This window comes from Mustela putorius, unplaced genomic scaffold (assembly GCF_011764305.1).
Source record: "Mustela putorius furo isolate JIRA1106 unplaced genomic scaffold, ASM1176430v1.1 tig00000129_pilon_pilon_pilon, whole genome shotgun sequence".
Classification (NCBI taxonomy): Eukaryota; Metazoa; Chordata; class Mammalia; order Carnivora; family Mustelidae; genus Mustela; species Mustela putorius.
Genome location: NW_025421290.1, coordinates 20,699,560 through 20,721,109, shown reverse-complemented (window position 1 = coordinate 20,721,109; position 21,550 = coordinate 20,699,560). Strand labels below are relative to the sequence as shown.

Sequence of the window (21,550 nt, the reverse complement as noted above, 5' to 3'; positions counted from 1 at the left end):
TTCAGACTAAGGATACTGAGGTATTGAGTTGAAAAATTTGTGTATAGTCTATCGGCGGGCAAATGGTTGAGTCCGCATTCCAAACCAGAGATCGAACTCCTCGCTTTTAACTACGTCTTCTTCAACACCACCAGAAGGCGAGCAGACCCTAAACTTCGCTTAATGATGGACTCCCCTGCCGAGACCCCAAACAGCATAAAGAGGCGAAAATGTCACCCGAATTCCCTAAAAATAACTTTTGCCAACAAGGAGCAGTTTCCCAGCATCTCCCACAAAAGAAAGCCAGAAGCCCCCAGATCAGCGGCGGGGTTCCTGTTAAGATACCTATAGGCCTAGGGGGAGTGTACTGGATCAAAGAGAGATTCACCCCTACCCCGAAATCAGCAACACAGAGAGGGGCCCAGAGAAGGAGAAGAAAATATTGAGCGCACCCCATTTCCCCACAAACGCCCCCCCCGCCCCGCATGAAACTTTCCAGTACCGGGTCTGTAGCATCCAACTTTCAAAGTTTCCCCCACCCCTCACAGTTCCCCGCGGAAAGCGCCGCAAAGCAACAACGCAAATGCTGACTGGGTCATCGCTCTGGCGAAATATCCAATCAGAGGTAGGAAGAGAGCCCCAGGTTGGCTCCCCTGCTTTCTGGGAATTGTAGTTCTCACGACAATCAGTTACTGAGTTCCAGTCAGTTTCTCGTTACAGTGGTTATCAACCTTGCTTGGAATTGTCTATTTTCTTTGTTTTGTCACTACATTTATAAAATGTGTAATGGACCAGAGAGACATGTTAGTTTTCAAGGAAAAAGAACCCATCTATCCTAGAAGAGGTTTTGAAAAAGAGCTTGGGTTTGTTTGGGTTTGCTTTTTTCCTTTCTTTTCTTTTTAAGATTTTATTTGAGGGGTACCTGGGTGGCTCAGTGGGTTAAAGCCTCTGCCTTCAGCTCACGTCATGATCCCAGGGTCCTGGGGTTGAGCCCCACATCCGGCTCTGGAGCCTGGTTCCCCCTTTCTCTCTGCCTGCCTCTCTGCCTACTTGTGATCTCTGTCAAATAAATAAAATCTTTTTCTTAAAAAAGATTTTATTTATTTGAGAGAGAACGTGCATATAAGCCAGAAGAGGGGCAGAGGGAGAGGGAGAAGCAGACTCCCCACTGAGCCTTACTGGGGCTCCATCCCAGGACTCTGGATCATGACCTGAGCAGAAAGCAGAAGCTTAACTGGGGTAGCCACCCAGGTGCACCTGCTTTGCTATTTTCATCCACACTTTGGTGGTGAAATAGTTTGGGAAATTCTGTGTGAAATTGCTTAAACTGAAAACACTTAATGGAGAAACATGAGTTTGTAGTTTAAGAAGACCATAAGAAACCAGACAAGTTTCTGTGTAAAAGCAGCTGTGATAAAGAAGCTTAGTAAACTGTTGCTTTAATACTCAGTTTCAGAGTGCAGTATTATATTTGCAAAAAATCTTTTGCTCTTTCTTTGGTCTCATCTCTCAATGCACACTTTGTCTTATAATTTAAACTATTGTATCCTAATTACTGGCATGCACTACTCACTGGACTCTGAACTCTTTGAGGACAGGGTCCACAACTTAGCCTGTAAAATAGGGACTCATACCCCGTTCAATTAACGGTTGTCAGGCAAATGAGCAAATAAATTAATGGAATTAGGCAGAAAATGGGTATTCAGGATGTAAGATTCTGGGATTGTAACAGAGCCCAGTTGGATAGAATAACAATAGAGAAGGATCCAGGTTTCCCTGCTCTCGGTATTCCAAAGGCCTGGCAAAATACTGTCACAGGTTAGCACTTATTAAAAGCCTATTTCAGGGCGCCTGGGTGGCTCAGTGGGTTAAGCCGCTGCCTCCGGCTCAGGTCATGATCTCAGGGTCCTGGGATCAAGTCTCCAATCGGGCTCTCTGCTCAGCAGGGAGCCTGCTTCCCTCTCTCTCTGCCTGCCTTTCCATCTACTTGTGATTTCTCTCTGTCAAATAAATAAATAAAATCTTTAAAAAAAAATAAAAATAAATAAAGCTGATTTCAGGGCGCCTGGGTGACTCAGTGGGTTAAGCCTGTGTCTTCGGCTCAGGTCATGATCTCAGGGTCCTGGGATGCTCTCTGCTCAGCAGGGAGCCTGCTTCCCCTCTCTCTCTCTTACCTGCCTCTTTGCCTACTTCTGACCTCTCTCTCTGTCAAATAAATAAAATCTTTTTTAAAATTTTTTAAAAATAAAAGCTGACTTCAAATGCTAGGAAGTAAAAGAAGAAAAAAAAATCAAGGGACACTGATATTCCTGCCATCTGCTCCGGCGAACGCAAAACAGAAGGTGTTGAGCTGAGGAGTGGTAAAAACTGAGATGAACGGTCCTCATTAGCTAGGTAGCTGATTTGCTCTTTCGTCGTCCTGGCTTTCTCTAGTCCGAAGAGCTGGCTGCACGTGACCCAAACAAATATGGCGCCTTATTTGCATCGTCCCTCCACTGACCAATAGGAGTAGCCGCTCTCAGTCGTCCCACCCCACCCCGCCTTCGGGCAACCTCCCGAATGGGATCTATCACCTGACTCGGTTCAAACATGGCTGCGCTGGAATCTCTATTGCTTTGGGCACCGGGAGCGGGTAAGTGTTAGACACCCCAAAGAAAGCGGGGGCGCTCCCCACGACCCCTGTAGGGAGCATCACTCAGCCCCAATACCCAACGGCCTTCAGCTTTGACACAGACTCTTCTCCAAATCTTCCCTCATCTGCCATAAGAGAGAGCTCCAAGGAGGGAGGTTCCTCCTGAATTTCTCATCCTTAAGGAGGCGACCACCTGGGGATTTGGAGTCGGAATGGGCGTAAAGTTAAGTGGGGAATATGAAAGTACGGTTATGGGTCTGCACCCTGAGCTAATACGATCATTGAGATTAATTAAATATTGGATGCATGTAGAGACATGGGATCCACCCCTCGGGGAAAGGTGGAACTTCTCAAAAAGAGTAACACGTCAAATCAAACTTAAAACAATAATTAGGGAAGTAAGTCCCGCTTTTCCCAGCGGGGCTAGCAGTTACTAGTTTGTCTAATTATAGTTCCTTCCGTTTCTCCTCACTGTGGTGTGTATTGTTTCTAGGAGGTGCTCCACGAATGAGAAAATTGACAATGTGGTCTGCATAATTTATTTCTTCTTATCTCCCTGCACTCTGTGCTGGGAAAATGCATCATCCATTTGGAAAAGAGGAAACTGCTTCTCAGAAGCAACTTTTTGGGTTTTTCTGTGAGTGCCTTCGCAGAGGAGAATGGGAGCTAGCTCAGGCATGTGTCCCTCAGCTACACGAGGCACAAGGGGATATCCCAAAAAAGGTGGAACATATACTTCAGGCGCTGGTGGTGTGTCCAGATCAGCTGAGGTAAGGATCTCTCTTTATTCCAGGCAGTCAGAGGACAGGAGACACAAGGTCACTGTTTGGGTTCTGGTCAACATGCCTTTCTCACCTATCCTCTGAGGAATTATCAGAGACAGAATGTATTTCTCTTGCTCTGAAAATTTACCTCTCTAATATGTGTTTAGTACTTAATCAGTATTGGCCTTTAGTTATCCTCTTAAACAGCATGTAAGCCTGGCCAGCAAAGTATGCCTGAAACCACCATTTCTTGATTATTATCATTAAAGTAAATGGTGGAACTGCGTTGAAAAGCATTTTCTTTGCCTCCAGAAAGGCTCTCTTCTTGCTTATGTAATTGAAGGTATTGTAGCTTTAACAAAAGACTGGATGTCAATTCACTTAAAGTTTTTATTTTGAAATAATTATATGAATATTATATTTAAAAAGTTACATAAATAAATTTTACATTCACAAGAAGTGCAAAAAAGAAAAAGAAAGAAAGAAAATACAAAGAGTACCTTTTCCACAGCTTCCCCAATTGTGGAATCTCATATACCTATGATACAATATCAAAATCCAGAAATTGACATTGATACATTTCTGTTAACTAGACTCCAGAACTTATTAAGTCTTCACCATTTTTTTAATGTGGATTTGTTTTTATGTATGTAGTTATGTGCAGTTTTATTCAGGTACAGACTCATGTAACTACTACTAAAATCAAGATACAGAACTCTTCCATCACCATAAAAGAATTCCCTCACTCCCTGGGAATACCTCTTTGTATTTTTTTTTTTAATTTATTTATCAGAGAGAGGGAGCGAGCACAGACAGACAGAATGGCAGGCAGAGGCAGAAGGAGAAGCAGGCTCCCCGCCGAGCAAGGAGCCCGATGTGGGACTCGATCCCAGGACGCTGGGATCATGACCTGAGCCGAAGGCAGCTGCTTAACCAACTGAGCCACCCAGGCGTCCCACCTCTTTGTATTTTGACCCCTCTTTGAACCCTGGCAATCACTGTTCTCTATCTAAATTTTTAGTAAGGCTCTTCCTGGCAGTGCTATTAACAGCTGGTAGTGTAACAATTAAATGTGCTGTCTAATCTCTCCCCTCACTTTTCCTTTTGACAGCTGTGTTGTACTGTACTACCACATACAGAGTAGAGACTTAGGTGATTCATTTTTCCCTTTTTTTTTCATTTGGGTACTAGCCAGTTTCTGTCTAAATTACTAAATTCAAAGAAAGCCTTATGAATTCCTACATCCCTGTTTTTAGCATAGAGTTAAAAATAAATTTTTATGAATTTCCTTTTTTTCTTTAAGGCTACTTGATTCAGTTTCTATTTTCAAGAATATACTGTAGGGAGACTTGCTTTTATGGTTTTCTATGAATGTTATTTTGTTTAAAAATAATAAAGACAAGATAGTGAGTTGGAGGTAGGGGTAAGAATTTTTTTCTTTTTTTTTTTTAATGAAAGCTGCTGGCTCTTTTCTGGTTCTAGTTTTATTGATCTATTATATAATTGAAAATTTCTCATTAGGACAATGTCTTCTTGCCTGGTTAGGTTTAAAATAGACTAAGCAGTGAAATCCAAATCTTGGGTCACAAAAGAGTAAAGGTCAGTAGAAACTCTTTGTTTAGAAATTCTTTCTTTTCACATTTTTCAGATGTGGACAGGACATGAACCCTCAAAGATTAGCCTGGGTCTGGTTTCTTGTACTGGAAAAATGGTTCTCCCAGGAAAAGGTAAGAAGGTTTATATTTCAGATTTTTTCCTGAAGCCGAGACTGAGAACTTTGAAGTGGCTAAAGATTTCCTTTTCATCTCTTACTTCCTTTATTATGAGGTTTGTCATATACTCTTCTCAGTGTTGACAGTGAAAATGGCTTAAATTTTTATTGCTTTCTCTCTACCTAAATACATTCATTCCCTTACTAACATATATTGGAATGTAATACCATTTAAGGTGATATCATTTTGTTAAATACCATTGTGAATCTTGTGCCTGAATAGAGTTTTGCAAAACCAAGTGAAAGTGACAAGATAGCAAATAAATTATGAATCTCATAATACACAGTAATGGAGAGTGGGCTGAGCTGAAACCTGGTTTTTCTTCTAAAAATCTCATTTTAATTAGTCCAATGCAGTGAATACTTATAGACACCAGCCTCATTGATTAATAATTTAGTAATCCACATGAATTAAACTAAAAGTTAGCAAGTATAAAAACAGGATGAGCAAATTAATAGTAGAAGAAAACTAGTAACAAAGTGCTTTTTAAAAAAAAGTTTGCCTTTAGAAGGCTTTTTAAAAGTATATGATAATTATCAGAAGTTGATATCTATTAGAGGAATTTCTCTGACACAATTCTGTATTAAGCCTCAGATTTTAAGATTTAGGTGAGGAACCTCTGACCCAGAAGAGAAATGATGACTGGCCCAGGGACACACCGTAAAGTTAGTGGGAAGAACTAAGGCTGAAACCAAGGTCTTCTCTCTTTGAGTCCTTAGTTTACTAAAAGGTTTTTCCCCCTCAACATTATTAAAGAAACCATAAATTCTGTTCTGTAAATGTCTATAATTCAGCCTGATTTTCTTCTTTACGCCCCCTCTGTCATCAGAATTAATTTTGCCTCCAGTTCCAGTTTTGCCTGACACTTCTTCACATAGCTGTTAAAAAATAACAGAAATTCCTAATCTAAGGTACCTTATATCCAAGTTTCTGTCAGTGCCTTAAAAAAAAAAAAAATTACAAAAAGTCTAGCAGGAGAAGGCAGAAAGAGAAGTCAAATTTAAAAATAACCCCAGGATGATTGAGTTGGCTCTAGTTTCAGATCTAAGAGGGAAAACTTGAATTAAAATCTTCAAAGAGGAAAAGAAAAAATATCTATTGTTATTGACTAAAAATCTTTCTAGTCAAAGCATGGAATTTGTCAAACCAGATGAACGTTCCCCTCACTGAAGGATATTTGCCTACTTCATGGCTGCCATTTTTTTTTTTTTTAAGATTTATTTACATATTTTAGAGACAGCAGTGGGGTTGCAGGGGTGGGCAGAGACAGGGAGAAAGAATCCTAAGGAGGCTCCACATGAAGGCCCTGAGGTCATGACCTGTGCCGAAATCAAGAGTTGGATGCTTAATCGAGTGAGCCACCCAGGTCCCCAGTCATGACTGCTTTGTTGCTTATTTTCTGTACAGAGGCTCAACCAGACCAGGTGACTGATTTCACTTCCTTGGCTCCTTCGCACAAACCAAGAGTTGTTCTTGTTTTTCCCAACATCAAAGACCACTTAATCTTAAGGCTTCAGTGCCTCAGTTATTTAAACAGTTGTGGGAATGTTTTAAACAGTAAGCAAGGACCTCAGAGACTTAACTCTTAGAAGGACTAAGGTTGCAACTCTTACAAGGACTTAGAATAGTTCCACAAGGCCGGTCACTGACCCAGAGTGGCCTTCATCTTTTAGGGGACTTGCTAGCTGCCTCTCTTTTTCCAGTCTCCCACCTTCTGCCAAAAACTTCCTTTTCAATTAGTTGAAACAGTGATTCCAGTTTCCCTTTTTTTCATCCTCTTTCACCCTCTGCCTTTTTATCTTGCAATGATTTATCTCCACATGGGGAAGCATGTGTGCAGAGATTTACCTGCAGAGATGTTTACTGCCATGTTGCTTCTAATAAAGGAAAACTGGAAACAGCTCCCATGTCCACAGTATAGGACTCGCTAATCTATTTCTAAAATACCATGCCACTACTAAAATTATGTGGTAAATGAACTTTCAGTGACGTGGGGGGTTGTTCATACTCTGCTACATGAAAAAAACACTTTAGAGAACTACGCATTTGGGATGCATGAATAGAAATGATCTGGATGCCCTCAGACCACAGTGTTAATAGAAGCTCTCTTTTAGTAGCAAGATTTGGGAGTTGTATGTGTGTGTTTTCACTGCCTATTTCTGGGTTCTAATCTTTCTGCATTGAACATTCCTTGCTTTGATAGTAAGATCTGTGCTTAGAAACAGAACAAATTCTTCCCTGCTTTAGAAATGTTAGTCATTTATGACCCTGCACGTGCATAAAGCAATTTCACCAGTAACATAATTACAAACTAAGGAGTCTTTAGCATTCTAGAGTAAAGTCCTAATATCTTAACCAGATTTTGTTCTTTATCAGGGGCCTACTGTCTGGACATCTTATCTATTCCTTCCTCTTAGTCCTCAATTGAAGCACTTAACTTTTAGCTTCCCAGCACGAATTTTCTCCACCAACTTCTAATCACTAGCATTATAAAAGCATTGAGATGGCATAGGTGCATTAGGGAAGGATGTGGTAAGAAGAAATAGGATTTTGCACCAAGAACCATACTAGATCGTCTTAGCCTCTGATATGGTAAGTGGCACAGAACTTTTAGTGAGCCATGTGATTTATGGTGTCTTTAATTTAAAACAGTGTTGGGGTGCCTGGATGCCTCAATCAGTTAACCATTGGACTTTGATCTCAACTCAGGTCGTGATCTCAGGGTCATGAGTTCAAGCCTCGCACTGAGCTCCATACTTAAAAAAGTAAAGAAATAAAAAAAAATAATAAAACAGTGTTTGTTAGGATTAGTCCTAGATTTTACTCTTATTTATATTTGTGTCAGGAGATGGGGAAACTATAACTTTAGTTTTAAAAACCCAGTAAAGGCAAGTTATTTTGAAACAAGCCCGTCCAGGAATAGCCAGGGGCTCACTCTTTCCTTTTTTCAGTCTTCTCTGATGCCATATCTCATTAAATATTTGATGAGGTCACTTTTTCTTTTTCATGCTTGAAATAATTCAAAAATACTTCCTGGGGTGCCTGGGTGGCTCAGTGAGTTAAGCTTCTGCCTTCGGCTCAGGTCGTTGTCTCAAAGTCCTGAGATTGAGCCCTGCATCGGGCTCTCTTCTCAGCAGGGAGCCTGCTTCCCTCTCTCTCTCTGCCTGCCTCTCTGCCTACTTGTGATCTCTCTCTCTGCCAAATAAATACATAAAATATTTTTAAAAAATACTTCCTAACCATTTCATCTTCAGGAAAATATATGCTCAAGTGACAGGTTTGTTTGATTTAGAAATAAATGAAATTTTCTTAAATGTGTAAAAATATGACATATAGTATCTAGCATATAATAACTATTAGATTCCTTCCTCTTTTGTTTTCCAACTTATAATGACTACCGAAAGCCAGGGTTTGGACCAAAAGAGGATGAAGTGGGCCATATCCTTCCAGGCTTACTCATAGCTAGGTGTTTGGAGACTGCAGGGGAGATTCTTGGAAAAAGACTTCGTGTGACAGAGGAGTCACATGATGTGAGCAAACCTTGGAGTTTGAGGCTGCTCAGCATGAGATTTAAAAGTCAGTATTTAAGAGGGATATGCATCCAAGTTTAGCTGTTTTTAATTATATAAAAAAGTATCTCAGCGATCCTGGGTGACACAGTCAGCTCAGCATCTGCAACTCTTGGTTTCAGCTCAGGTCACGATCTCATGACCCATGAGCTCAGCAGGGAGTCTGAAGATTCTCTCCCTCTGGCCCTCCTCCCCCTTGCATGCACTGTGTCTTTCTCAAATAAATAAATCCTTAAAAAAAAGAAGAAAATATCTCAAACATATCCAGAAATTTAGTGGTTAAAAGTACTTTATTTTAGAGAAACAGCAGAAATGAAACTAACTGGAGAGAAATATTTTCTTACTATTTGTTAACTAAAGCATATGTCTAATCACTTTGCTTCCTTCTTATGATCCTTCTAGAAATTACTCCCAAGTGTTTTCCGGAGAAAGCTTGAGTTTCTGTTATTATCAGAAAACCTCCAACGTGACATTCCAGAGAACATCCTCAAGGTGAGAGAGGGTTTGGAAGCCATCTACCCCAGAGTTACAGTAACTCAACCAGCTCAACTTGTCCCCATGATGTTGGCTATGTTCTCAGACAAGACCAGGCTAGGTAGAGGTCCCTCTGAGGAGAGTTCAGAATTATAAGGAACTTACCTGATTTTAGAATTCTTTAGAGTTAGATTGTCTAGAAGTACTAATATAAGGGGATTAAAGGGTTTTTTTCATTCCACATAAAAGGAAGATCTAACTTAGATTTAAGCTTGGTGTTTGAATTTTTCACCACTGTATTATAGAGAATATAAAGGGAGGAAGGAAATGCTATTTGTTGAATACCTCTTCTCTAACAGGTGCATTAATAATTCTCGCATCTGGGGGCACCTGGGTGGCTCAGCGGGTTAAGCCTCTGCCTTTGGCTCAGGTCATGATCTCAGGGTCCTGGGATCAAGCCCCACATCGGGCTCTCTGCTCAGCAGGGAGCCTGCTTCCCACCACCCCCCCGCCTGCCTCTCTGCCGCCTTCTAATCTCTCTCTCTCTCTCTCTCTAGGCCACCAGCTAATTAAAGGCACACTAACAATAGGATTTAAATAGGGATTTTTCGTTTACTAGGCCGAGGACTCGGGGCCCTGTGACGATCTTAGAGGCAGTTAATGAGGAAGCACCCCGAGCGCTGTCCATAGGCATGATGCTAAAGCGTGGAAAAGCACCTACTAACCCATCCTCTGTTCTCCCTCTGTCCCAGCTCTACAAATTATAGAGGTTCTTGCCTTCAAAGTTTTGCCATCTAGTCAGGGAGAAAAGACCAGTACACACACCACAATTATGGGTTAAACCAGATGGTACTAATTTTGAGTAATTTCAAAGTCCAATAAAGAGGGAGAGTCCTGTGGGTTGGAGGTATTGGGAAGGTTTTAAAGGGTGAGGAATAGGCTATATCTCAAAGGATGGCTAGGATTTGAAGCAGAGGTTAAAAACTGGTGTGTAATATTCTCTTAAAAGTTGAATTTAAATGCCATGGGAGTGGGCATCATGTCTTATGTCCATTTGTTATCTGCTTGGTCTATGAATTTACAGCCCCGATTTAGATCCACAGTGCACATTTTGGAGGTGGCGAGAGGGGCCTAGCTTGAGAATGAAGCCCTTCAGCAGTTGAGTTCTCTCTTTGCCTCCATCTCTCCATTTGTAAAATGAGGATAATAGTAGTGTCTTCCTCTTAAGGTTAATTTGATTTTTCTGTGTAAAGGGCTTGGCACGAAGTAACTACTATAATGTGTTTGCTACTGCTGCTGTTACAGACACACTATATTTATACTGAAAAAAGGAAAACATCAAGCATATAAGTGATAACATTCTAGACATGCTCACCATGGACCCTTTGCTTTATCATCTACTCAGGAGTTCTACGAAGCCTTAGCACAAGATACAGGAGGCCCTGTGCTTGATGGAAATCAGAGGCGGGAGAGCTGGAGCCCTCGCCTCAGCTCAGAAGCTATCTCTGTGCTCTGGGATCTTCTGAGGCAGGCTCCTCAGGCAGCCCAGGCCCTGCTGGAGCTCCTGCTTCATGAGGACGATGGCACTGGCACTCTGCAGAAGGCACTGGTGGATCTCATTCGAAGGGCACTTGGAGCTGTGCAGGGCCCCACCGCTGGGCCCGGTGGCATAGTAGATGCCATCTACGGAGCCCTGCGGAGTCTGCATTGCCCCGCAGAGCCGCTCGGGGTTGAGCTGCGTCTCCTGTGTGAGGAACTACTGGAGGCCTGCAGGGCTGGAGGGAGTCCCCTGCGGGAGGAGCACGTGCTCAATTGCCTGCTACACAAGGCTGGACGGAGCCTGGTCTCCTTATATGGCCATATCTATGCAGAGAAGGCCACAGAAAAGCCAGTGAAGGCCGTACCCTCGGGAAAAGGTGTGTTCCCTCTGCCGCTTCTCCTTGCATCCTTGTAACTCCACTGTATCCAACCTCTGAAGTTCCTCTAGGCTGTTGCCTTCCAAGTTGCTCAGGAAATCTAGGGGAGAGGCTAAGCATAAATGGTAAGGTGTTCTTTCGTGGAATACAGATTTTGTAGTCCAGGATGGAATGATGGAAAAAAATAATAAAGTAATAGCAATAGCTGGAAAGAGCTTTTCAGAAGCTATCGAGAGAAGTAAAAGTGCCTTTAACATAGAAGTGTAGAAAACCTGGTTTAACTTTTTAAAAGAATGAACTCTCACATCTGTTGGTTTTTTGAATGGGCTTTAGCTTAGGAAATATCTTCCTATTCCCCAGTAACCTTGTCTGGTTTGATTTTGTAGTCTCCCCCGATCATCTAGATCCTGAGCAGGCAATGCTGGCACTGTTCTCCAATCCTGACCCAGCCCAAGCTTGGAAATCAGCCTATTTCTACTGCCTGAGCAACAGCAAGCATTTCCTCGAGCAGATCCTGGTAAATCAAACTTACTCGTTCCCCATCACAGAAGTACCCAGGGATTTTCCTATAGGCTTTTTCATTTCTCATTTCTCTCTGGCTCATTTATCCAACACAAAGCAGTCTAATTAGCAGTGAATCATTTGGTGTGTCCATCCCACAGTCCCAGGGGAAAAAAGGCTGTGAGAACCAGTATCATTCATAATTAGAACTGCAGTCTTTTTATATACGCTCTTGGACAAGATCTAAGATGTTAGATACGTTTAAGCTTTCTGGACGGTGTGAGAAAGAAAAGACAGTGGCAGCAATATGTTGCCAAGCCAACAGGGGACTTGACTCTGACCTCCATCCAAACCACAACTGAGCCTTAGTTTAATTCGACAGATGTTTCTTAACCTCATCCTGTTGCCATGTACTGTACTCAGAGCTGGGGTTACAACAGAAGTCAGTCCCTGCCTTTGGAAAACTTACAGTCTAGACTTTCTGTGGACATTTTGTACTCATCTGGAGACTCCTGTCCTTGTCCGAAATCTCCCTGTTTTACTGAAAAGTTTCCTACCCTAACAAGCAGCAACGCCACATAACTGTCTACAGCAACCTCCATTGGCTTGCAGGTGACGGCGCTAGCGCTGCTGAAAGAGGAAGACTTCCCAAGTCTTGGCCACCTACTAGACAGAGAATTCAGGCCTCTCAGTCGACTGCTCGTGCTCCTGGGCTGGACACACTGCCAGAGCCTAGCATCAGCAAAGAGGCTGCTCCAGACACTCCACAGGGCCCAGGTAACTCTCCCTCTGCAGCGCGAGCTGCTCTGGAAGTGATGGCTGTGGGGTCTCAAAGGAGGCAGAATGCAGGGTCCTGAAGTCAGTCACTGTCTGACACCAGGTGCCTCAGTCTGCATGTCTTTCTTCTCCCATACCAACACAGGACCAGGGCTGTGACAAGCTCCTCAGGGATGCCTGTGATGGTCTGTGGGCTCACCTGGAGGTCCTGGAGTGGTGTGTACAGCAGAGCAGGTACAGTCCTATGCAGCCAGCCGCCTTCCCACCACTGGGCACACTAGACCCCATGCTCCGCGCGTGTACCATTTCAGGCCGCCTTCCACATAGATGTTTGAGTCAACAGCACTGACCTGCAACTAATAATCATCCCAGCTATTAAACCAGGAGAGGAATATAAATAATGATTATCTTTACCATAGCTATAAAGTTATAACTGGAGGATAATTTGAGGATGACAGTGATAAATGGAATAAAAGCTCACATTTCCTGAACAACTTTCTGTATGCCAGACATCACTCTGAGCTCTTTCAGTGGGTAATTTCACTTTAGTCTCATAGTGATTCTGTGAGATAAATGCCAATATTGTCCTCATTGTAAAGGTGGGACAACTTAAGCCCAGAGGAGTCAAATCACATGCCTAAAGTGACACAGCTAATAAGTGTGGCCCCTGTTCTTAGGCGTGTGTTATCCTGGACCATAGGTTTATGCAACACCTGCCTCCTACCTATATATAAGACTGTGCTTCCCCAATAACTTAGCCTGAGGTCTTCCCCAGATCCAGGTTCGTGTTTTGTTCTTCACCCACTTCATCAGCACTTCCTGAAGTACAGTGGGCAAAGAGGGAGTGGGGTGGGTTACTCAAAGCAATCAGAGAACCTTAAGTCAGCTGTTAGCCAGGAAGAGCATGGAAATTGGAAAGCCTAATCTGTGGGCCCTTTCTGGGTCCTTTCTAGACAAGTAGAGCTGACGTGATGTACTTTCCTAATGGTAAATGAATGCTCTGCTCCATCCCAAACCAACTAGAAGTTAGGGTTGAGGGAAGTGAAACCTGTGGTGTCATGGGCCAGAGAGAAAGAACAAGAGGGAACTAAGATGGGTTTCTCAGAGTTAGATATAAACTGACTTTCTTCCAACCTCTCAATTTTGCCTTTCAGCAACCCCATACCAAAGAGAGATCTCTTGAGTCATTTATATGGTGGAGACAGCCACTCTGTGCTCTACTCTCTCCATCATCTTACCAACCTTCCAGCCCTCAGGGAGGAGGATGTTCTCAAGCTCTTACAGAAGGTGCCAGCCAAGGACCCCCAGCAAGAACATGGTGAGTTGGTGAGGAATGACTTGGGCAGGCTTCCCTCTTAGGACAGTCCTGCACCAGTTTCTTTCAGCACAAGATTTATGTAAATTTGATCTGTCAAGGTGGGTGGTCCAGCAGGTGCCCACTAGTTTGGCACTATTTGTCCCAATCAGATTATGGGTTGTGGGGACACTGCTCTCCTTTCTTGGTGAGGTATGGGGAATCCTATGAGAACAGGACCGTAGGAACCTTTATCCTCCTGGAATTTTCTTAGGAACCACTCACGTACCTTTATCCCAATGAAGCAGAATTAGGACCTGCCCTCTAAATTTGCAGCATTGTCATGGGCAGTATTTATGAAAGTTCTTGGTGAGTCTTTCCATGCTTCATAAGCTTCTTCCTGGCAAATTCTGTGCGTGCTTTTCCTCCCATCTCTCCTTCACAATCTGTTAAACAGATAAAGACGTTTAGAAGACTTGCCTAAAACAACAAAGCATTTTAACCTCTGATCTCTGCTTAAAACTCAGCTCCTCATTAACAAGCTCTTTTTGCTCTCAACCTAGATACTGTTTTGATTTATGTTTTAAAAGAATCTACTACTAATTGGAAAACCATTATTACTATATTTTATATTTTTTTCTGGAGAAGTAGGCAATTTGTTTACCAGATCTCCTAAAGGAACTAGAACTCTCTGTTTTCTACATACAAGTACAAAAGGCTTCCAGAAAAGTATTTTAAATCAGATCCCTGATGACTCACCAGGACATATATGGAACTTGAACTTGGGAAAGACAGAAGAACAATAATAGTGGTGGGATTAAGGTAACACAAGAGAGGCATCTGGGATACAAAATTTAAGGAGTCACTCACTCTCAAGGTCATGCATGTCCTACTCTGCAGAGGCCAAGACATAGAACAGTATTGGTCTAGTTTTTCATATTACCTTAACCTTGGTAAATCTGAGGTTACTTTCTAAAATTAATCATGAGGAAGTTCATACATAAACAAGTTTATGGCAACTTCATAGTAGCAAAGCATCCCTAACTACTGCATGCCCTGCCCAAAAGAAATCCCTAGGGAAGGGATTCATTCAGTAGAACTGTATGCAGCCATCAGAAATTTAGTCCATGAAGAAATATAATTACATGCTTATACTGTAAAAAGTACTTAAGAAATAGGAAAATTAAATAGTATATAAAATGTCATTACACTCAACTTACGTATGTACTTAAATGCCAGACTATCAGAGACATTAAACCAGAATGTAACAGTGATTGTATTTAGCTGGCAGGATCATGGATAATATTTCTTTTCTTCTTTTTTGCTTTGTTACACTTAGTGCTTTTTTCTTTTTTTAAGCAAGTTGTCCTCCCCCCCCCCCAAGATTTTATTTATTTATTTGACAGAGAGGCACGGTGAGAGAGGGAACACAAGCAGGGGGAGTGGGAGAGGGAGAAGCAGGCTTCCCACTGAGCAAGGAGTCCAATGCGGGGCTTGATGCTAGGACCCTGGAATCATGACCTGAGCCAAAGGCCAAAGGCAAACACTTAACTGAGCCACCCAAGCGCCCCAGTTGTCCTTTTTTTTTAGCCCAACAGATTTCTGTATATTAATTTTGTATCATGCAACTTTACTGAATTATTTATTGGGTCTAGTAGTTTTTTGGTGGAATCTTTATGGTTTTCTATATATCGTATCATGTCATCTGCAGATGGTGAAAGTTTTACTTTTTCCTTACCAACTTGGATACCTTTTTTTTTTTTTACTTGTATGATTGATACGACTCAGACTTCCAGTACTATGTTGAATAAAAGTGGTCAGAGTAGACATCTTTGTCTTGTTCCTGATCTTAGAGTAACAGCTTTCAGGTTTCCTCCATTGAGTATGATGTTAACCGTGGGTTTTTCATATATGGACTTCATTATGTTGAGGTATGCTCTCTCTAAACTTTGTTGAGTTTTTATCGTAAGTGGATCTTTTACTTTGTCAAATGCTTTTTTACATCTGTTGAGATGATAATATGGTTTTTATCCTTTCTCTTGTTAATGTGCTGTATCACATTGATTGATTTGTGAGTATTGAATCACCCTTGCATCCCTGGAATAAATCCCTCTTGATCATGCTGAATACATTTTTTAATGTATTATTTTATTCAGTTGCTATTTTTTTAAAGATTTTATTTATTTATTTAAGACAGAAAGAGAGAGAGCAGAGGGAGAGTGAGAGGCAGAAGTAGATGCCCCACTGAGCAGAGAGCCCAGTGTGGGGCTCTTTCCCAGGACCCTGAGATCGTGACCCGAGCTGAAGGCAGACACTTAACAGACTGAGCCACTCGGGCGCCCCTCAGTTTGCTATTTTCTCGAGGATTTTTGCATCTGTGTTCAGCAGAGATCCTGGCCTATAATTTTCTTTTCTGTGGTGTCTTTTTTTTTTTTTTTTAAGATTTTATTTATTCATTTGACAGAGAGAGAGATCACAAGTAGGCAGAGAGGCAGGCAGAGAGAGGAGGAAGCAGGTTCCCCGCAGAGCAGAGAGCCCGACGCGGGGCCCGATCCCAGGACCCCAGGACCACAACCCGAGCCGAAGGCAGAGGCTTTAACCCACTGAGCCACCCAGGCGCCCCTTTTTTGTGGTATCTTTATCACAGGATACCAGGGTAATGCTGGCCTCATAGAATGAATTTGGAGGCTTTCCTTCATTTTCTATTTTTTGGAATAGCTTGAGAAGAAATCAGTATTATTAACCCTTCTTTAAATGTTTGGCAGAATTTACCTAGGAAGCCCTCTGGTCCTGGACTTTTGTTTTATGATTACCAGTTCAATTCTATTGCTAGTAGTGATTCTTTTCAAATTTTCTGTTTCTCCCTGATTTAGCTTTGGAAAATTGTATGTTTCTCGGAATTAATCCATTTCTTCTAGGTTTTCCAGTTTGTTAGCATATAATTTTTCATATTATTCTCTCATAATTCTTTGTATTTCTGTGGTGTCAGTTATTCTTTTTCATTTCTGGTTTTATTATTTGAATTCTCTCTCTCTCTCTCTCTCTCTATGAGTCCGGCTAAAGTTTTATCAATTTTGTTGATCTTTTCAAAGCACCAGCTCCTGGTTTCATTGATCTGTTCTATTGTTTTTTGTAAGTCTCTGTTTCATTTATTTCTGCTTTAATCTTTATTATAATTTTCTTCCTTCTACTGGCTTTGGTCTTTGTTCTTTTTTCCTAACTCCTTTAAGTATAAGGTTGTTTATTTGAGATCTTTCTTGTTTCTTGAGATAGGCCTGTATTAGTGTAATCTTCCCTCTTAAAACAGGTTTTTCTGCATCCCAAAGGTTTTGGACTATTGTGTTTTCATTTTCATTTGTCTCCATATATTATTTCCTCTTTAGTTTCTTGGTTGACTCATTCATTGCTTAGTAGAATGTTACTTACCCTCCATGTATTTGTGTTCTTTCCAGACTTTCTCTTGTAATTGATTTCTGATTTCATACAGTTGTGGTCAGAAAAGAGGCATGATGTGATTTCAGTATTTTTTAATTTATTGAAACTTGTTTGGTGGCATAATGTGTAATTTATTCTGGAGAATTTTCCATGTGTACTTGAAAAGAGTATGTATTCTACTGCTTTGGGATGAATGTTCTGAATATATCTGTTAGATCCATCTGCTCCAATGTGTCCATTCTGATCCACTGTTGCCTTGTTTGTGTCCGGTGATCTATGCATTGATAAAAGTGAGGTGTTAAAAACCCCTACTATTATTGTATTATTGTCAGTTTCTTCCTTTATGTCTGTTAATAGTTGCATTTAGGCCTTCCTGTTTTGGATGCATAAATATTTACAATTATTCTGTTGTTGGGTTGTTCCCTGTATCATTATGCAGTGACCTTCTTTGTCTCTTATTACAGTCTTTGTTTTAAAGTCTATTTCATTGGATATAAACATAGCTACCCCAGCTTTCTTTTCACTTTTATTTGGAAGGTAAATGTTTTTCTGTCTCTTCATTTTCAATCTGCAGGTGTCTTTAGGTCTGAAGTGAGTCTCTTATAGGCAGCATATAGATGGCTTAAGCAGGTTATATTTTCCTATGGAAGGAATTAGGGTCAGATTAAAATGTTAGAGACCCTTTAAAAATTATGGTGCCCCCCTTTCTCCTGATAATCAAAAACAAAATTTTTAATGAAAAATTATTAAACAAGTACAGGGCATTTCAACTGAGTTTGTGTTTTTTACCTTGATGTCTGCTTCAGTGCTTTCTTAAACATTAAATATTTGTTCCTAACAAATATTTCTAACAAAGGCAACTTTTTTGTTGCCTTTGCTCTCATTATTCAGTCTAAATGCATTTTAAACCTTGTCTCCTACATAATGTGGCACTAGGTGGACTAAATATTAACTTGACATTTTAATTTTCTTAAAAAAGGAAAACGGATATTTTAAGAAATATGAGGCAGAGACTTGTTAAATAGCCATGAGGGCCGTAAGTAAACAGCCATGTAGAACGGAGGCAGGTGGGAAAAAGAAACAGGGGCTGCACGTTGATGTTGCATGGAAGAAAGGGTCCAGACGGGGCGCAGGTCAAACTGACAGCAAGGAGAAAGGGTGAGAAGTCTGAGCCAGAAGAGCAGCGAGTCTTTGCCTCAGCCATCCTGCACTCCTGCCTGAGAGACCCAACACTGAAGTTCTGCCCATGTCTCTACCATTCAGATTCAGCTGGAGCCCCAGTTCCTGAGCACCTGAGTTGGTGTCCGAACCTGACGCTCTACCAGAGCTTCTGTGCCATGAAGTATGCCATCTATGCCCTCTGTGTGAACTCACACCAGCACTCCCAGTGCCGGGAATGCAGAGACAGTCCTTCAGAGGACCCAGCCATGGCTGCGGAGCCAGAAAATGATTCTCTCTCCTCCCCAGGTACAGATTTCTCCCTGCCTTCCCATCCCGGACATAAGCCTTTCCCAGAGTTCTTCATGGGATTGGGAGGTGGCCTTGGGTTTTTTATGTCCAGGAGTAATTTCATCCATTTGTCGGCCTCCATGAATCAGAAGGACGTGGAGGAGACACTACCTAAGTTCTAATAGGAGTCTGATCACTTAGTGCAGTATTTTCCAAATGCTTTTTTTTTTTTACTACAACCCACAGTGAAAATAGCATTTCACATCACACTCCTGTTTACACTTAGGTATATAATTTGTGAGATATATATGTTTGTGTAAGAGATATACAAACTAAGTTTTAAGAAACAATACTTACATTTCCAAATGGAGCACCCTCTCAATTATTTTTCTGTTCTATTTTTTTTTTCAAGGTGGGTCTCTAAGTCAGTGTTCTGGGTTACAACCTCCATTATGAAAGAACCTCATGTTTTATCCTCTTTCTTTGTTTTTTTTTTTTTTTTTTAAGATTTTATTTATTTATTTGAGAGAGAGAGAGCGCACAAGCAGGCAGAGCGGCAGGCAGAGGGAGAGAGAAGCAGGCTCTCCTCTGAGCAGAGAGCCAATGTGGGGCTCAATCTCAGGACCCCAGGACCATGACCTGAGATGAAGGCAGACATTTAACTGACTGAGCCACCCAGGTGCCCCCTCTTCCTTTTTTCTTAATAGTTTGTAATTCCTTAACTTGCCATCTGTGGCCAGAGTCAGTTATCTTCTATGTGGCTTTGGAATAGACCTTCACCAGTGAGCATGGTAATTTCTGACTAGTGAGTATTTCTTGAAAGATCTAGGTAGCTCCTGATCCCCTTTAGTGTAACAGTGAATGAAAATAGAATTGAGGAATAAGGCATCTCTGTGCTGCCTTCATTCTAGGAACTGAAATACGAAGTGCTTGTCAGAGATGAGGAATAATGGTTTTTTTGCTGTTTTGTCTTTTAAACATTTTTTAAAAATTTTTCCTCCTTTTTTTTAATTTAAATTCAGTTGACATATAATGTATTGGTTTCAGAATAATTCCTCAGTCTTATAGAGCACCCAGTGCTCATTACCTCACGTGCCCTCCATAATGTCCATCACCCAGTTAGCCCGTCCCTCTCCAGCAGCCCTGTTTGTTCACTGTGATTAAGAGTCTCGGGGCACCTGGGTGGCTCAGTGGGTTGGGGCCTCTGCCTTCAGCTTGGGTCATGGTCCCAGGGTCCTGGGATCGAGCCCCACATCGGGCTCTCTGCTCTGTAGGGAGCCTGCTTCCCCCCCGCCCCGCCTGCCTCTCTGCCTACTTGTGATCTCCATCAAATAAATAAATAAAATCTTAAAAAAAAAAAAAAAAGAATCTCTTACAGTTTGTCTCCCTCTCTGATTTTTCTTGTTTTATTTTTTTTTCCTCTTCCCCTATGATGATGAGGAATAATATTTAAAAGCAGAAACAAAATAATGAGTGTTCAGTAAGCTGTACCCTTGATTAAGGTAGCAAAATCTGCAAATCATGCAAAGATATGGCTGAATAGTCTCTTATTCTTCTCCCTATAACTGCTTCTCGTAGTCATTAAAAAATAAAGGACTTAAAAAGTTGTGAGAATATTTGAGTCTGCCAAGTAGTGTTTTTTTTTTTTAAGATTTTATTTATTTATTTGACAGAGAGAGAGAGAGAGATCACAAGTAGGCAGAGAGGTAGGCAGAGAGAGGGGGAAGCAGGCTCCCTGCCGAGCAGAGAGCCTGATGCGGGGCTCGATCCCAGGACCCTGGGAATCACAACCCGATCTGAAGGCAGGGGCTCCAACCCCCTGAGCCACCCAGGCGCCCCTGCCAAGTAGTATTTCTAATGTTTACATTTTCTCTCTTCTCTTTCTCTGGCCTCTTCTCTTATACGTGCTTCTCTAGGTGCTTCAGATCTCTTCTCAACATACCTAGCAAGATGTCAACAGTATCTGTGCAGTATTCCTGATGCCTTGTGCCTGGAACTTCTAGAAAACATCTTCTCATTGCTTCTCATCACCTCTGCCGAGCTTCACCCAGAGCCTCACCTACCCGAGGACTATGCTGAGGATGATGACATTGAGGGGAAGGGTCTCTTGGATTTGAGGTCACCATCAGAGAGCCCTCAGCACGCAGCACAACCCGAGAGGAAGTCAGAACGGGGTTGCCAGGGAGTCCCCAGGAGCCTTGCTAATACAATCCCAAGCTGTCCAAAGACAGAGCCAAAAGACAGTTCCCCAGGGCCCCATGGGCACAGCTTTTTGGACCTAAAGCACTTTACTAGTGGTATCAGCGGGTTCCTGGCTGATGAATTTGCAATAGGGGCCTTCCTCAGGCTTCTGCAGGAGCAGCTGGATAAACTCAACAGCCACAGTCCCCCTGAGAAGCCAAAGCTGCTAGAAGGCCAGAGCTGCTCGGGAAGCAGAGATGGCCTGCAGAGCCGCCTGCAGCGGTTTTCCAAAGTTCTCTCGGAGGCCCAGTGGAGATACAAGGTGGTAACAAGCAACCAGAGCTCAGGTGAGAGGAGACAAGAGAGCCGGTGGGTCCCAAAAGTGAGGAGGGGAAAAAAAATCCCAGGAATGTGGGAGAGAGTGAGTTGATATCTGGGAGTCACACCTTAACTCAGGGCATTATCACCATAGCAACTAGTGTCAGAAACCCATCTCCTAGAGCCAATCCAGATCTCCCCCTCCCTGTCCTCCCAGGAGATGGGTCAAATCAAAACTGAACACTCTCATATGACCCAGAGTTTGCCGTTTCAGAGGAGCAGCCTTCCCGAAGATACCGGCCCATGGCCACAGGACATCCAAGTCTCCGCAGGGGGCGTAGGACCAGAAAGAGCCGGCCAGGTAACCTTCTGAAGAGTTCTCCCCAGTCCTCATTCCTGTGTGCCAGGCCAAGTGGTATGCTGCCACTTATCTAGGATTCTTTAAAATAAAACACATGGTCCAAACAAAGAATAAGGGATCTAGGATCT

General features: G+C 42.2%; 2 protein-coding genes across 5 annotated transcripts in view; one reads left to right on the top strand and one right to left on the bottom strand.

Moving 5' to 3' along the window:
- The window catches only part of RAD51B (RAD51 paralog B), a 682,991-nt gene extending 682,420 nt beyond the window's left edge, over positions 1 to 571 (bottom strand). For 2 of the 3 annotated variants that reach the window (XM_045070887.1, XM_004738999.3), the window contains exon 1: positions 482 to 571. The gene's annotated coding sequence lies outside the window, so the exon portion shown is untranslated. The remainder of the gene's footprint in view (positions 1 to 481) is intronic. The other variant, XM_004739000.3, reaches the window with a different exon arrangement.
- Positions 572 to 2,525: 1,954 nt separating this feature from the next.
- ZFYVE26 (zinc finger FYVE-type containing 26) overlaps positions 2,526 to 21,550 on the top strand; it is a 66,535-nt gene continuing 47,510 nt past the window's right edge. For both annotated transcript variants that reach the window (XM_004738998.3, XM_045070880.1), the window contains exons 1-12: positions 2,526 to 2,611; positions 3,105 to 3,381; positions 5,024 to 5,102; positions 9,119 to 9,208; positions 10,596 to 11,106; positions 11,493 to 11,623; positions 12,220 to 12,384; positions 12,530 to 12,618; positions 13,539 to 13,702; positions 18,377 to 18,580; positions 20,479 to 21,090; positions 21,336 to 21,422. In XM_004738998.3, coding sequence (XP_004739055.2) covers positions 3,188 to 3,381; positions 5,024 to 5,102; positions 9,119 to 9,208; positions 10,596 to 11,106; positions 11,493 to 11,623; positions 12,220 to 12,384; positions 12,530 to 12,618; positions 13,539 to 13,702; positions 18,377 to 18,580; positions 20,479 to 21,090; positions 21,336 to 21,422 — 2,326 coding nt within the window. In that variant the 5' untranslated portion in view covers positions 2,526 to 2,611; positions 3,105 to 3,187. The remainder of the gene's footprint in view (positions 2,612 to 3,104; positions 3,382 to 5,023; positions 5,103 to 9,118; positions 9,209 to 10,595; positions 11,107 to 11,492; positions 11,624 to 12,219; positions 12,385 to 12,529; positions 12,619 to 13,538; positions 13,703 to 18,376; positions 18,581 to 20,478; positions 21,091 to 21,335; positions 21,423 to 21,550) is intronic.